Source organism: Daucus carota, chromosome 1, assembly GCF_001625215.2.
Source record: "Daucus carota subsp. sativus chromosome 1, DH1 v3.0, whole genome shotgun sequence".
In the NCBI taxonomy this organism is placed as follows: Eukaryota; Viridiplantae; Streptophyta; class Magnoliopsida; order Apiales; family Apiaceae; genus Daucus; species Daucus carota.
In genome coordinates this window covers 50,402,692-50,417,268 of record NC_030381.2, presented here as the reverse complement: position 1 = coordinate 50,417,268, position 14,577 = coordinate 50,402,692, and the positions used below count along the sequence as shown (strand labels likewise).

Here is a 14,577-nt window from a genome sequence, read left to right as displayed (position 1 = left end):
GGTGGGTAGGTTTGAAGTAATTTCCCGGGCCCTAAGCATGGTCCGTGGACGGTGGATCAGTGATCAGGAAAATTCCAAGCATGCAACTTGCAGCTGGTTTTTCTTCTAAATAACATCTACACTTTAAACACGTGTATTATTATAAACTCATGTGTAATTTGATCAGTCTGGACCTTAATTTATCAAAGGATTTTCTGTTGAAAGACCGTTTATCAAATAGATCCCAACCAACAAATTTGACGTCCAACTAATAATTTTATTAAAACGGGAAATATAAATATTAAATAAATTATTCGTACATTTGTCAGTTTCGTTGTACAGAAAGAGGTTTTGCTACCATTACCACTGCAGTATAACTAGTACGTTGGAACACAAAAATAATGTTATAGAACGTTTTCAAATGACAAAGAAAACCTACTCTTTATAGGTTTTTCTAATATTATCTCAACAGAAATATTAGAGATTCCTAAAAAAATTTAAAAAATATGTGTCTAAGTTGTTTTACTTTACATCCTTATAAATATAATGATAATACATACACATTTATTTTATTAATTAAAATAGTCGAAAAATAAAGGTCATCATATAGTCGAAAAATTTCATATGCCAAGCCTACAATATCAGGAAGTTCCACTATAAACTCCATGATACCACCGCGCCTCCACTATATAACGCTTGAGGAACAAATCCATCCACTACTACAGCACAAAAACAACCATGTTAACGCCTGATTCACAGTCTAACGAACTATACTCTAATACTTGGAGTTGACTGTTTCAGTCAAAACTTTCAAATAAAAATTCAATGACATGTTAGTGACCAGTGATGCTAGTAAATTTTTATTTGTTTTGAATATATTGAGTTCTGATTTAAATTATTATTAGTTTATTACTAATATAGTGATATAAATTTAAAATACTAGAAAATATGAGAAATTGATATCCGATTACATGTTCCGAGAGTGCTCGTTTTTTCAAGAACAAAACCAAGTTGAACCGTTTCCGAATTTCACAACCTTGGTTAATTCAAACTTCAAAATATGTACTTTTGTAACATAAATCTTTTAAAAATTAAAGATGTTGGAGAGATTTATTAATAATAAAAATATTAATAAATTCATCAAAATCCACTATATTATGAAATATCACAAAATATCACAAAACTGTGGTAAAATAAAACTCCAAAATCTAAAAACAATTTATAATTCAGGATTTGAAAGAATTATATTTACCTTCAATAGAATCGAGTATGATTTCGACACAAATATTAAATCAGACAACCTTATGGTTAATTAAACAATCTCAAACTCATCTTGAACATATTGAGCTAAAATCCCAAACCAGTTATCATTCACTACAACCGTAACCTTGGTGCTACCTGCAGGCACCTTACTATAAACGCAAGCAGGAGCAGAGAAAGAACATTCATATAGGCTCAACAAGAAGGGAAAAGAAAGTATCTCTGCTTATACCATCTTCATCAGCATAGCCATCTTCTCCAGCATTATACATGCAGTGAGCTGCCCTGACTAGATTTAGCATAATATCTACAAAATGCCAAGACAAAGGATTTTGATTGTCCGAAAATCGACATTTGTTTAATTGGGTCCATTTCTTCCTCATCAAATCCATCATTTGCTCCCGGGCAACATCTTCCGAAACACCATTATCAGACATGTAGCACTGTATTGATGACGGAACATCTCCTCTTTTTAACTCTGCCTGCAACAAACACATATATTACAAATTTGGAATTCTGCCACCAAAATGTAAAAATAGATAAAATTCCGCCACTAATTTGCATAAATAAAAGACAATATTGCATCGATTTAAATATAGCACCCAAGTTCACAAAAATTTAGATTTATGATTACCGAGGAAGTTCCATAATCATCGGCCAATCGAAGGATTTCACATGCTAAGCGTACAATATCTGGAAGGCCTTCTATAAACTCTATCTCTTCTTTTTCAATCCGATCCGCTGTGCAGATGTAGGAGTAAAGCACTCCAATGGGGCCTCCTATGGTCACAAGTCCATTGCTCAAGTACTCTCTCATTGTTGGCCGGTGTCCCCCATGGTACCAACGCGATTCAACTAGCTGATGCTTGAACAAGTCGGTCCACTACAACGTAACATTAACAATCTTAATAGCTGAATGCCTTGCAAACTGGAAAAATAGTAAATGGATTCTTTTTTAAGCAAAAATTTTGATCATTAGTACTAGATAGTTGGGAAAGAATACCCATTTTCTTTGGTGTGGTAAAATTTCAGTGTTCTGTTTCTTGAGGATGTCGAAAGACGTTTCATGAACAAAGTTGTAAAAGGACAGGAAGCAAATCTTCATATAGTTAGGAAGCTCTTTAATTGCAGATACATCCCATCTGAAAAGTCCCCATATGATTAAAATTATAGTAGTGACTTGTTTTGTATCATGTATAATGAAATTAAGACAAGAATATCAAGAAGCTCAAACCTCTTTACGACATCTGCGAACAATTCAAGTTCATCCAGAGTACCGTAGACATCATAAACGTCGTCATATACACCGATCAGTTCAATTAACTTAGTTAATTGTACTCTGCAATACCCGTCCTGAGGCCGGCTTGAAACCCCCAAACTCCATATGTATGAGGCCACCAACCTATCTCTGGCGAAGGGAAGTATCTCTGCCATCCCCAATGTACACCACCACCTATATATAAAAGATATTAATTTATATATATATATATATATTATAAAAAAAAAACTGGATGCTCCGAATAAAGAGCAGAGAAGAGATAAAAAAGAGGCAGATCCCTTCCAAAACAGAAGAATCTCATTGATTTTTCGAAACCTCAAAAATAAGGAGAATCAAAGCCGGGTTTTACCATGATTCCGTGAGTCAAATAGCAAATTTTAATAACTATATTGAAACCCAAAATGAGCTCTACACTCCTATGTTACTCCCTCCGTCCCAATTTATACGAGCTGTTTTGACTTTCACGGAGATTAAACGTAGTAAATGTAATTGAAAAATGGGTAAAGTGGTGGGACCAATCAATATTTAATAATAGATTTGAGATAGTAGAGGAAAGTAGCGGGTGTAATAGTGTTTAGTTAATGAAAGGAGAGTATAAAATATAGTGATAGTGGGTGTAATATTGAAAAGTAGTGTTCAAAAATAGTAAGTATTATAAGTTCATTTTTTTTGGGACGTCCAAAAAGGAAATGAGGTCGCATAAAATGGGACGGAGGGAGTACCATTTTACAATTTTGAGTAATTTCAATTTTCGACTTTAACGGAATGATCAATTTAAGTTAATTGATGATCAGCTCGAGTCAAATTTTCAATGAGTGACCTATTTGACTTTTTTGGACGCAGTCAGTTACCTACTTAATATTTAACCCTGAATATATGTTTACTACCTGGACAAATCCTTCAGCTCCTTCTGGTTACATCCTTGTCTAATGTTGAAGTCCAGTTTTGCAAATTCTAAAACTGCTGGGATCATGTCACTACTTCTTTCATAGAGATCTATATTCCATCTTGCATCATAACCTGCGATCCTCCACTGAAGCGGAAGCTCTAAAGCATGTCTAACTTGAATCTGAACATCGACGTCAGTAACATTATGAAAACTCTCTCTAAGTGATTTGTTCGTGAAGCACCAAGCAGCCTCCATTAATGTCTCTCCTTCGATGGAGAAGTACGAGGCCTCATACAAACTCAACATTCCTTTGATATCTGCACCGGAACACATGAAGTTCCCATTTGACATGAATTGCTTGAAACCCTCTGTCGAAGATGGTAAATGAGTTAGTATGAACAAATTAGAGGTCTTTATTACAAAATGCACGGTCCCTGTGGTACCACTTACTCCACCACTGCATGTGTTTTTATTTATGCAAATTAAAACTAAGGTAGTTACATGTATCCAGAGTACAATAATTACTGTTATGAACGCTTATGACAGATTTTTATTTTGAATTTTATAAAGTTTTGTTCTTAAATTATTGTTGATCTGCACACTAATTCAGATGACTATCAGTTTAATTACCTGGGGATATAAATAATCCATGTTGTCTAAAAAGCCTAAATTCCAGAGCAGTAGCATGCAAGTCCTTTTCCCGATCGTCAACATTAATCTCACCATTCTGAATCTTCTTCAAGGTGCGCTGTATTTCTTCCTCATAATGATAAGCTAGCCCAAGTCTTTGCAAGAGATCGATCAGCTCGAGTTGATCTAGCGGCTCAACAGCATCATCGAACATCAAACGTACCTCTTCTTTCAACATAGAAGCTCGTGCATTGATTGGTTCACCCTGCTCAGAGTTTTCTTAAACCTCATTCAGTACTCAGTAAAATATGCAATCATATTTCTGTCTTAAGAACAAGATATATAGATAAAAACAGAAAAAACACCGTGTAGTTGGTTTTCAAAGACTGCAAGAAATTGTTGTCCCACATGCAAGGTTTATAATTTCCTGATCGCCTCCTGATAGGCTCTGGTGACACAGATCCCTCGTTTCCGGTGACGAATTCGACAACTGACTTGCTTAGTGTCAAAAATTTAGGTTTGCATGGGAGGGATCTTCTGAAGTTGCAGCAGGTGACTAATGGAGAATTCAGAATAAATGCAGAGGCCATAGTAGAGAGAATATGAAACACAAATATAATTGTTAGTGATACTTTTGCTTACTTTTACTGCTGAATATATAGTCAAGTAATGGTAACGTGCTACAGTTGCACATGGTGTCTTCAAGTTTGTGTACTGCCGTTAATTGTTTCATGATTAATGAGTCTGGTTAACAGGGATCGGAATCTCAATCATATATATTGGTGTTTGAATGAGTGATTTTGTGGTATGAAATGGGAACCTCATTCCCATGTGATGGGTATTCTCATACCCCTCATTTCATTTCCGATTCTCACTCCTATCTACCATTCAAACGTCCGATAAGTTTGTAGTTGTCGCCATACCCCATTAAATTTAAACTGGACAGTTGGTCCAGCGGCATTCAATTTGCATAATGCTATATGAGTTGTACGTTGTACCAAATGAAATACCAAACGAAATTGTCTGTCTATTTTAAGTATTATACTACTGGTAACTATATGAGATAAAAAATGTTAACTGACCACTGACGTATTAAGTTTCCACAGATGCTTAACTAGGTCGGTAGGTTATAGGTATGAAGTAATTTCCCAGGCCCCAGCCGTGGATGTGGATCAGTGATCTGGAAAATTCCGTGCATACATGGACCACAGGACCAGGTTTGTAAACAACATGAACACTTATAAACACGTGTGTAATTTAATATGGACCATTTTTATTTTTTTATCATTAAAAGCCCATGTGTAATTTAATATGGACCATTTTTATTTTTTTTATCAGCCCATGTGTAATTTAATCAGTCACAGCTATTTTTTTTTTCTTTTGACAATCAAGGCTTATAGCCTTCTAGATGAGTGAGTACATGTTCTAATATTTCTCGGGATGAGTCAGAGTGTTCCGGGACAACAGAAGATAGAAGTATATAATCTCCGAGAACCTTAGTTAAATAGCAAATGATGGAGCGAAAGCCTATAATCTAAAGTCTCATCTAGAAGATTATTATTTAAAATCAAAATATTCATGTTATCTCCCTAAGCCAGATATGAAAAAAATCAATTAATTAAAATATGCAATAAATAAATTACTAATACAGAAAAATATTTTGAAAAGTTCATTTTTTTGGCCAAGAAAAGAACACGCGTAGAATTTTAATATGAGAGTAAATAGGTAGCACATGCCACAAGAAACACACAGTACAAACACTGCACTCGGAAAAACACACGCCCTTCAGTCCTTACAACTTCACATACAAAGATCATACCATCATCAAATGATTTCTTAAAGAGGTATAGGATTCACAACAAGGGAAAACAATGTGGATTCGGCTACAACATCTTCTGCACCAAAGCCATCGTCTCCAGCATTATACAACCAATGAGACACCCTCACAAGATTCAGCAGGAGATCAACAACATGCCAAGATAAAGGACTAATATCTCCCGAAAATCGACATTTGTTTACTTGTGCCCATTTCTTCCTCATCAAATCCATCATGTGCTTACGGGCAACTTCTTCCGTTACACCAGTTTCAGACATGTAGCAATGTAGTGTTGATGGAACATCTCCTCTCTTCGACTCTGCCTGTTACATCCAAACAAAAGTACTCTATAATAACCGCGTCCAACAAATAAAAAAATTAAATGTAAATACAAATACCAAGCAGTATACATCAGATCAGTACCGATCCAGTTCCATAGTCATCAGATAGTCGAAAAATTTCATATGCCAAGCGTACAATATCCGGAAGTTCCACTACAAACTCCATGACATCTTCCTGGATCGGATTAGCACTAGTCATGTAGGAGTAAAGTCCTACAATGGGGCCTGCTGATGACACAAATCCGTTTCTCAAGTGTTCTTCTAGAGTCGGCTGGTATCCACCATGATACCACCGCGCCTCCACTATATAACGCTTCAGTAACAAATCCATCCACTACAGCACAAGAAAAACAATGTTAACGCCTCATTTACAGTCTAACAACCTATACTTTAATATTTGTCAAGTTGAGACAAGCTGCAAGGGAGGAGAGGTACCCATTTTCTTTGATGCTGTAAAACATCTATGTTCTGCTCCAGGAGGATGTCGTAAGACGTTTCATTAACAAAGTTGTACAAAGACAAAAAGCATAGCTTCATGTAGTCCGGAAGCTCTTTCATTGCCGCCTTTAAATCCCACCTGAAGTTCAGCCAGATGATTCAAATTAAAGCAATGCCATTTTTGTACTACATATAATGAAAGCAGACAAAAATTAAGAAGCTCGAACCTCTCCACAACATCGGTAAAGAGTTCAAGCTCATCCAGCGTCCCATATACATCATAAACATCGTCATATACACCAATAAGCTCTATAATCTTAGTGCATTGTTCTAGGCAATATGCATCTTTACGATCGCCACAAATCCCCAAACTCCAGAAAAAAGATGCCACCAGCCTATCTCTCGCAAAGGGAAGTTTTTCTCCCATGCCTAACTTACTCCACCACCTGTATATCAAAAGAGTAGATATAGATTAAGCAGGTAGGTTAAATGATTCCAGGTATGGGATTTATTTCGATTAACCATATAAATAAGTATATTTATAAATTTACTATACCTCGACAAATCCTTAAGTTCTTTTTGGTTAAATTCTTGCATGAAGTTAAAGTCCAACTTTGAGAATTCTAGTACTGCAGGAATCATTTCAGGACTTCTCTGATACAAATCTATATACCACCTTGCATCAAATCTTGGGATCCTCCATTGTAATGGAAGCTCCAAAGCATTTGTAACTTGCATCTGGAGGTCCAAATCAGAAATATTTTTGAGACATTGTCTGAGTGATTTATTCGTAAAATGAAAGGCATCCTCCATTAGGGACTCTCCCTCAATAGAGAAGTACGTTGCTTCGTATAAACTTAAGAGTCCCTTTATATCTGCAGTAATCTCTTTACTGAAGCTATCATTTTCAGTAAATCTCTTGAAACCCTCTGCTCAATCAAAAGATAAGATATTAGTATAAACTATATAGTTAAGCTTTTTTCTATTCAATTGAAGTCAAATTTCATAGAAGAGTTTACCTGGAGATGTATAAAGTCCATGTTGTCTAAGAAGTCTAAATTTAAGAGCAGTTTCATGCAAGCCATTTTCTTGATTTCCCTCATTAGTCTGACAATGTATCGTCTTCAAGGAACGATTTATCTCTTCTTCAAAATGATAAGCTAATCCCAGTCTTTGCAAGTGATCAATCAGCTCAAGTTGCTCTAGTGGCTCGACCAGACTATTAAATATCGCCCGCACCTCTTCCTTCAACTCAGAAGCTCGTGCTTTGTATGATTCACCCTGTTCAGAGTTTTGTAATTTTCATCGAGTGCAACAAACCAATATTTATTTTCTAACAGAATACTGAAAACAATGAAAGGAGAAGTTACCGTGTAGTCATTTTTCATTGACTGCAAAAATTTGTCGTCGTACAAACAAGGTTTGTAATTTGCTGATCGCCTTACAACAGGCTCCGGTGGAACAGAAACTCTAGTTGTTCCACTGACGGACTTAATGACAGACTTGCAGGCCATCACATTATTATGTTTGCGCGGAGTTAGCCTATTCAAGTTGCAACTTATGAATGGGGTAGAAATTGCAAGTACATTAGCCATTATAAGCAGAGTATAATATGCAAAATTCAAACTGAGAGTGATATATGCTACGTAAAATGTATTAGATCAATTATGAATTTATAGTGAATCCTTGCAGAGCAAGTGTCCTGATCGAGTTAAGTAATCGTTTATGCTCATGTCTTCAAGATATGTGTGCTAAATTTACCATCGCCAATTAGAATTCAACTAGTGCACTCAGTCTTACCACCGAGAAATATTCAAGTAATTCTGAATTATTTAGCGAAGCATGTCTTAATATTTTACTGTCAACAAGGATTATTAAATCATAATCATAATAATTGAAAAAAAAAATAACTACTCGATCAAAACCTGTAAACCAATGAAATGTAAAGTTTTGACAAAATTTCTACAAGTGACAACTGATTCTGGACAGAGCACAGTAAGTTTCCAGTAGGAGATCAATGATCAGAAATAAACAACTGTTCCAAATTTATGAATATATACAAGTACTCTGATATCAGATTGCTAATAATATTTTGCTATATATAATTGGTATGTGGGGGCCAGGTTTAGACCCATACATACAGATTCTTAGCTTGAAGGGGGCATCACAGGAATCAAAATAAAGAATTAGCTTCTAATTTCTTTTTTTTCATTAGCTAAACTTCTTCTTTTTTTGGCTGAATATAGATATATAAGTAAGAGCCTTTACATATCATGATCATATTTGTACAAATGGGGAATCGGAGATTGTTTTGGATAAATCATGAATTTTCAGTCAAATCAGGGTGTAATCGACAAATCGATTAAATATTCTTAAAGAATTAATCAGGTATTTATCATTAAATCGGGAATTTATAAAACGATGACCATGATACAAAACTGAACTCGGCAGTAGCCAGTATATCCAACTAAAGTGGCCAGGGTTTGATCTATCAAATCATCATACAAAGCGAAATTCGACAATTCATGGAATCAAAGTGAGCAAGATTGTAATCTATAGGGAAAATAATAAAAAGATTATAGTCCCTAAACATTGATCCTGGTTTAACTCTTTAGGACAGATATGACCTGAAGTTATATGTTCTCAAAAGCGTAGATGTTATTCAAATAAAATCTTTTAGTGCGAAGTCGCATGGATAAATTCTGTTAATCAAATCTCTTAAAATCTCGGGATGTTGGAAGGTGATTATAAGTCCAAATTATACAGAACTCTGAGTTGTTCCAGTGACAGATTTGGTTATCCTTGTCTTCAATATTTGTGTACCAAATTTGTTTGTTTGCATCCACCAGTACTACAGATAATTTTAAAGAAGCGAAGCTGGTGGAGTATGTTTCAATATTTTATCGTCAATGAAGATCACCAAATCCTAACTTTTTTATAATAATGGAAAAAAGAAAATAACTAGAAATATACGGATTTAGCAAAAGTTTCTACAAGTGACAAATCATTCATATAAAAAGGGAATTTATGAAATGCCTATTTTGACAAAAGTTTCTACTAGTGACAACTGATCCATTTGCATGGTGTACGGTGAGTTTCCATTTGGAGATCAGTAATTAGAAATATACAGATGGTTCCAAATATGTGAATATATATACTGAAGTTAGCGATCAAATACAAATTAAAAATCAATTTCATAATTATTTTTTACGATTACAGAAATTATCCATATATGTTTCATTAATTACTGTGTTATACTCTAAAATCAACCGTTTTTATTTTTTTCAATTGAGAAAATCTACTTGTGTTAATTATTAATGGTCGATTATTGATGATCAATTATAGTTTTAGAACCTCCATAATGATAATAATGAAGAGATGATGTGTATGATGGTGATAAGTAGTCTCTAATTGTGGTAAGTTATGGTGACAAACAAAGATGATTATTAGTGATTGCAAGGGTTAATAGGCTAAACATCCCTGAACTAATTCAAAACTTGCAAGTTCAATTTTTATTCTGTTATTTATGTTATTGACCGTTACCTAAATGCAAGTTCTATTTTCTTGAATTATGTAAATGCAAGCTTTTTGAGTTCAGTAACCCGGTCCAGTTCAATTATGTTTTAGCCTATTACCCGTGATTGTAGGCGATATTGACAAGTTATAAAAGGTGTTGGTAATCGCTCATCAGTTTCTTTTATCATCCTTAATATCATTTTAGGAGTGTTTGATTTCTTTTGTCATCCCTAATATCATTTTAGGAGTGATTGATGAATATAAGATGATGTAATTAGGAAGAGTTTCTTTTAATTTTCATTTATTTTCTATCTAAACAGTTTCTCCTTTTTTTATATAAAAATAACAGTTTCTCCTTGATATTTAAAGTGTTGGCCCCCGATTATAATACCTTGAATATCACGATCCGAAAATATGGCCCCAAATATCATTTATTAACGCTATATCGTGTAGCGTTTTAGATTTGCATACAAAAGGCTACATCGTCTAGCGTTTTGCTAGGATTAAAAGAACAGAATGCTAGTTTTTATATCGTTTTGTTAGGGTTAAAAGAAGAGAATGCTACATCATATAACATCTTGTTGAGGTTACAATAACAAAACGCTACAGGATTTGGCGTTTTCTTCCCATATCGAAAACACTAGATTATCAGGCGTTAATAACTAGTGTTTGAGATCATTTTTTTCATATATGCTATTTTAGACAGTACTTATCCATTTTGTGAGATATGTGGTCATTTTTCTGATATTTGTCTATGTACATTATAGGCTTGCAAGCTTTTAAGCAAACTAAACTCCGCCGTTTGCAAACTAACTCAACAAATCACCGGAAAAGGGCTCATGAACAACATAGGAGTCTCCGCCCGACCTAAATATGACCGTTACGAGTTTGTCAAAGTGACCAAATATGATCAACCAACTTAACCAGTCAGGGAATCTTGGTTGAGGCACACAAAATGATTTTCTAGAAAAAAACAAGTTACATTACAGTTTACAATTATTCCTGGGACCTAGGGTGTGATTAGTCTACACAAGCTTCTTCGCCAATGCAGGTTCTAAACTATTTGCCCAAAAATTAATGTCAGCAGAATCAACTGCTCCATTTGTAAATGCCGGACACAAAACAGAAAACACAAAACAGAAATCTCCATATAAGTAAAGTAAAAGCATTATTAGACCATCCTACAAAAAACATTACTAACTATTCTGCTGGAAGTTTGAGCTTATAGTGAAAGTAATTATTCGTATCCGCCAAATCAACAAGCACTTCTGCTTCTTCAGATTTTAGATCTGTAGCCAATCCATCTACCACACGCTGAATCACTGACATACTAACACGATGTTTTGAATTAAGAACATCTTTGCAGAGCTGAAAAGCATAGTCAAAATCAGCAATGTCACAAACAAATGGGAGCATTATTTCATAAGTCATACGATCTGGAGAAACATCACATTTTGCGAGCTCTCCATACCACCTCTTAGCTTGTTCAAGATTCTTCTCAAAACAATAACCTTGAATCAAGGCATTAAAGCTATATATGTCAGGCATCACCCCCTTGGCCCTCATTTCTTCAATCAACTCAACAGCTTCCGAAATCCGCTCATCCGCTACCAATGCTCGCAACTTCGGGTTATAACTCCTTACATTCGCAATCACATTCTTGCTTTCCATCAACACCCACAATTTCTCAGCATCATCCATTTTCTTGTTCCGATATAGCGCATCAAAAATTGTGTTAAATGTAATCAAATCAGGCGCCAACCCTTTACTCTCCATCAACTCAATCACTCCAACAGCCAATTCCACCGACCCCATCACACAATACGACTTAATAAGCGTGTTATATGAGACCCTGTCGGGCTTAATACCCAACTGCCCCGGCAAATCACGAAACAAAGCCTCCAATTTATCAAATTTCTTACAATTAACACAAGCAGCAAGAAGGGCATTAAACGAAATAACCGTACGCTCACACTTTAGTTCAGGCATTTCATCAAACAGCTTACTGGCATTATCAAACATCCCAGCTTTACCATACAATGAAATGAGACGAACCGTAAAACGCTCATCAGTAATGCTATCAAACTGTTTCTGATGCTCAAGAATATCTTGAATCAAATTAAACTGTTTGGCAGCAGCGAGACGATAGACAGTGGACTCATAGTAAGGTATTCGTAAGCGAAAGCTTGGGTTTTTAGATGATTTCTTGAAATTCTTGGCTAATTGCTTGAGTCTAGCTGCTTGTGAGGTGGGCTTGGTGGGTTTGTTGGGCTTTGGAGTTGTAGCTATGGCTTGCTTGGTGGCGGAGATGGTTGTCTCTGACACGGCCGGTGCGGCGGTGGAGAAGAATTTGTAAAGACGGCCAAAAGAAGACATTAAAGATGAGAGTTTGTGAGATGGGGTTTTAGGAATCAGGAGAGGTTCAGGGTTTTAGGTTTTGATCGGTCCGGATAAGATTAACCCACAATTTTAAAATTTTACTTGGGTATGTTTGGGAGTGCTGTTAAAAATTGCTGTGCTGTCAGAAAAAGTGCTGGTAAAATAAGTGCTGTTGACTGTTTGGTAATTTTTTGATATTACTTATTTTGAGTTATAATATTAAAAAAAAATAATGTTTTTGGTGAGGTTTTATAATGAAATCTATAACAGCATTCTGCAAAAGCTGAAAACTTTTTCCAAAAGCATGGGAGGACCTGCTTTTTCTAACAGCAGCTTTTCAGTTAAAAGCTGCTGTTCAGAAAAGCTGCTTTTCGATTTACCAAACAGTTTTTCACCTGCTTTTTAGCAAAAAACTGCTGTTGCTGTCTGCAACAGCAACCCCAAACAGTCGTAGTGAAACGTTTTATATTTTAGAGTTCAGTCTTGAAGTGGTCTCGGTTCAAGTTTTTCAACATGATTTATTTAATTTAATTATTTGTTATATTAATAATTGATGACCTTTTACTTCAAAAAAAAATTGTTGATTTTTTTTTGTTGATATTGATAAATGATAATAGATATTAATAATATTTACTTTCTGTGTGAGAATGCTGAAGAATATAACATCAGACATTCCCCTTTTTACGTTAAATCTTTTGATCAATGTTAAATTTGACAAATTCTAGAATATTACAAAATTTTGAATTTTTGTTAAATTTTAAAATATTATTAAATTCAACAAATTCTAAGATATTATTAAATATAGCAAATTCTAAAATATTATTAAACTCTAAAATATTATTAAACTGACAAAATTCTAAAATTTTACAAAATTTATGAATGACAAAGATTTCCAACAGGAAACAGGTCCAAAAGAGTTCTAGACTTCCGGTGCATCTCAATTCTCAAGAAACAGGAAACTGATACACATGATATGCTTCTTCCTTTGGTTTGATGTTGGGTGCTGGGCAGAAATTCTACACAGTTCTGTGTAAAATTGTAAAAAGATCGAGATTGCATTCTAATTAAGAATGTCCTCTATCCTCCTGATTCAAGGTGATTTTTTCTTTCCATTCTACATAATGACAGATAATTTAATTATAGGAAGATAGATTTGGTGTCAAAATAATTTTTCACATTTTTGTTGCCTCTGTTGTCTAGCTTCTGTTTCAATTGCATGCATGATGCATTTTGCTTTATATGCATCATGCATCATCGTATGCGTTTGTTCTTGTTCTGATCTATGGATTTTCATGATTCCTTCATGCATGTTAATGTTGGTACTTTTATATGCTGTTTGTTTTTGTGGACACATTTGATGTCATATGCATCAATTATATGTATTATGTAAGTCGGCGATCTTCACGAAAACAATGTACCCACTCGAAGACCAAATATATCCCCTCAAATCTACGCTGGTGAAATTAATTGGATAGGTTGATTTTTCTTTAATTTTATCTCCACTGCAACAATTTTAAGAACTCAAATTGACGATGTCTAGTAAACATGTACTCAAGACAGATACCAGCAGATATACTGCTTACCTTAGTGATGCTTGTTTTTATGTTTTGATCTTTCAAATAACAAGGTTTACCGTTTGCTTTTACTTTTTACGAGTTCAATAGTTCATATCTTTATGTTTAATTGTTTACGGGTGAATTTATGGTGATGATGATGGTAGTATCAATAGCAGCTCTTGATTTAATATAGATGTGAATGAAGGTTTTGTGCTCCATATTTTGAATTAGAACCTTGTGTGACAAATTTTCAGATCTTGAGTTTGTTGCCTGAGCCAGACTGATGTGTGGAGCATAGATGGCTAATCGGGCTAATCGTCGATGGAAGGATTCATTCCAGTTCTTGCGTTCTCGCAAGAATCTTGAAAAAGATGAAGTGAGATGGATAACACTAAATAACCCATTATCTCCAACTAATCCCCAGTTCTTACAATATGATTGGAGGTTGTCAAAAGAAAGTATAGAGCCCAAAACACTGCAATTTAAAGCTTTAC

The 14,577-nt window shown here is 34.8% G+C and overlaps 3 protein-coding genes across 3 annotated transcripts; all 3 read right to left on the bottom strand.

The window, feature by feature from the left end:
* Positions 1-1,266: 1,266 nt before the first annotated feature.
* On the bottom strand, positions 1,267-4,701 carry LOC108214879 ((R)-limonene synthase 1, chloroplastic-like). Its single transcript, XM_017387120.2, has 7 exons — positions 4,403-4,701; positions 4,038-4,302; positions 3,406-3,775; positions 2,474-2,692; positions 2,243-2,381; positions 1,874-2,122; positions 1,267-1,721 (listed from the first exon to the last, which is right to left on the bottom strand). The coding sequence occupies exons 1-7, from the start codon at positions 4,625-4,627 to the stop codon at positions 1,425-1,427; spliced, it is 1,764 nt and encodes a 587-aa protein (XP_017242609.2). The 5' UTR covers positions 4,628-4,701; the 3' UTR covers positions 1,267-1,424.
* A 992-nt stretch (positions 4,702-5,693) lies between these two features.
* On the bottom strand, positions 5,694-8,311 carry LOC108194798 ((R)-limonene synthase 1, chloroplastic-like). The gene is made up of 7 exons (XM_017361739.2): positions 8,003-8,311; positions 7,652-7,913; positions 7,189-7,561; positions 6,860-7,078; positions 6,630-6,771; positions 6,277-6,528; positions 5,694-6,176 (listed from the first exon to the last, which is right to left on the bottom strand). The coding sequence occupies exons 1-7, from the start codon at positions 8,225-8,227 to the stop codon at positions 5,874-5,876; spliced, it is 1,776 nt and encodes a 591-aa protein (XP_017217228.1). The 5' UTR covers positions 8,228-8,311; the 3' UTR covers positions 5,694-5,873.
* A 2,962-nt stretch (positions 8,312-11,273) lies between these two features.
* LOC108213986 (small ribosomal subunit protein mS78 (rPPR3a)) lies at positions 11,274-12,628 on the bottom strand. The gene has a single exon (XM_017385772.2). The coding sequence runs from the start codon at positions 12,522-12,524 to the stop codon at positions 11,349-11,351; it is 1,176 nt and encodes a 391-aa protein (XP_017241261.1). The 5' UTR covers positions 12,525-12,628; the 3' UTR covers positions 11,274-11,348.
* Positions 12,629-14,577: the final 1,949 nt, after the last annotated feature.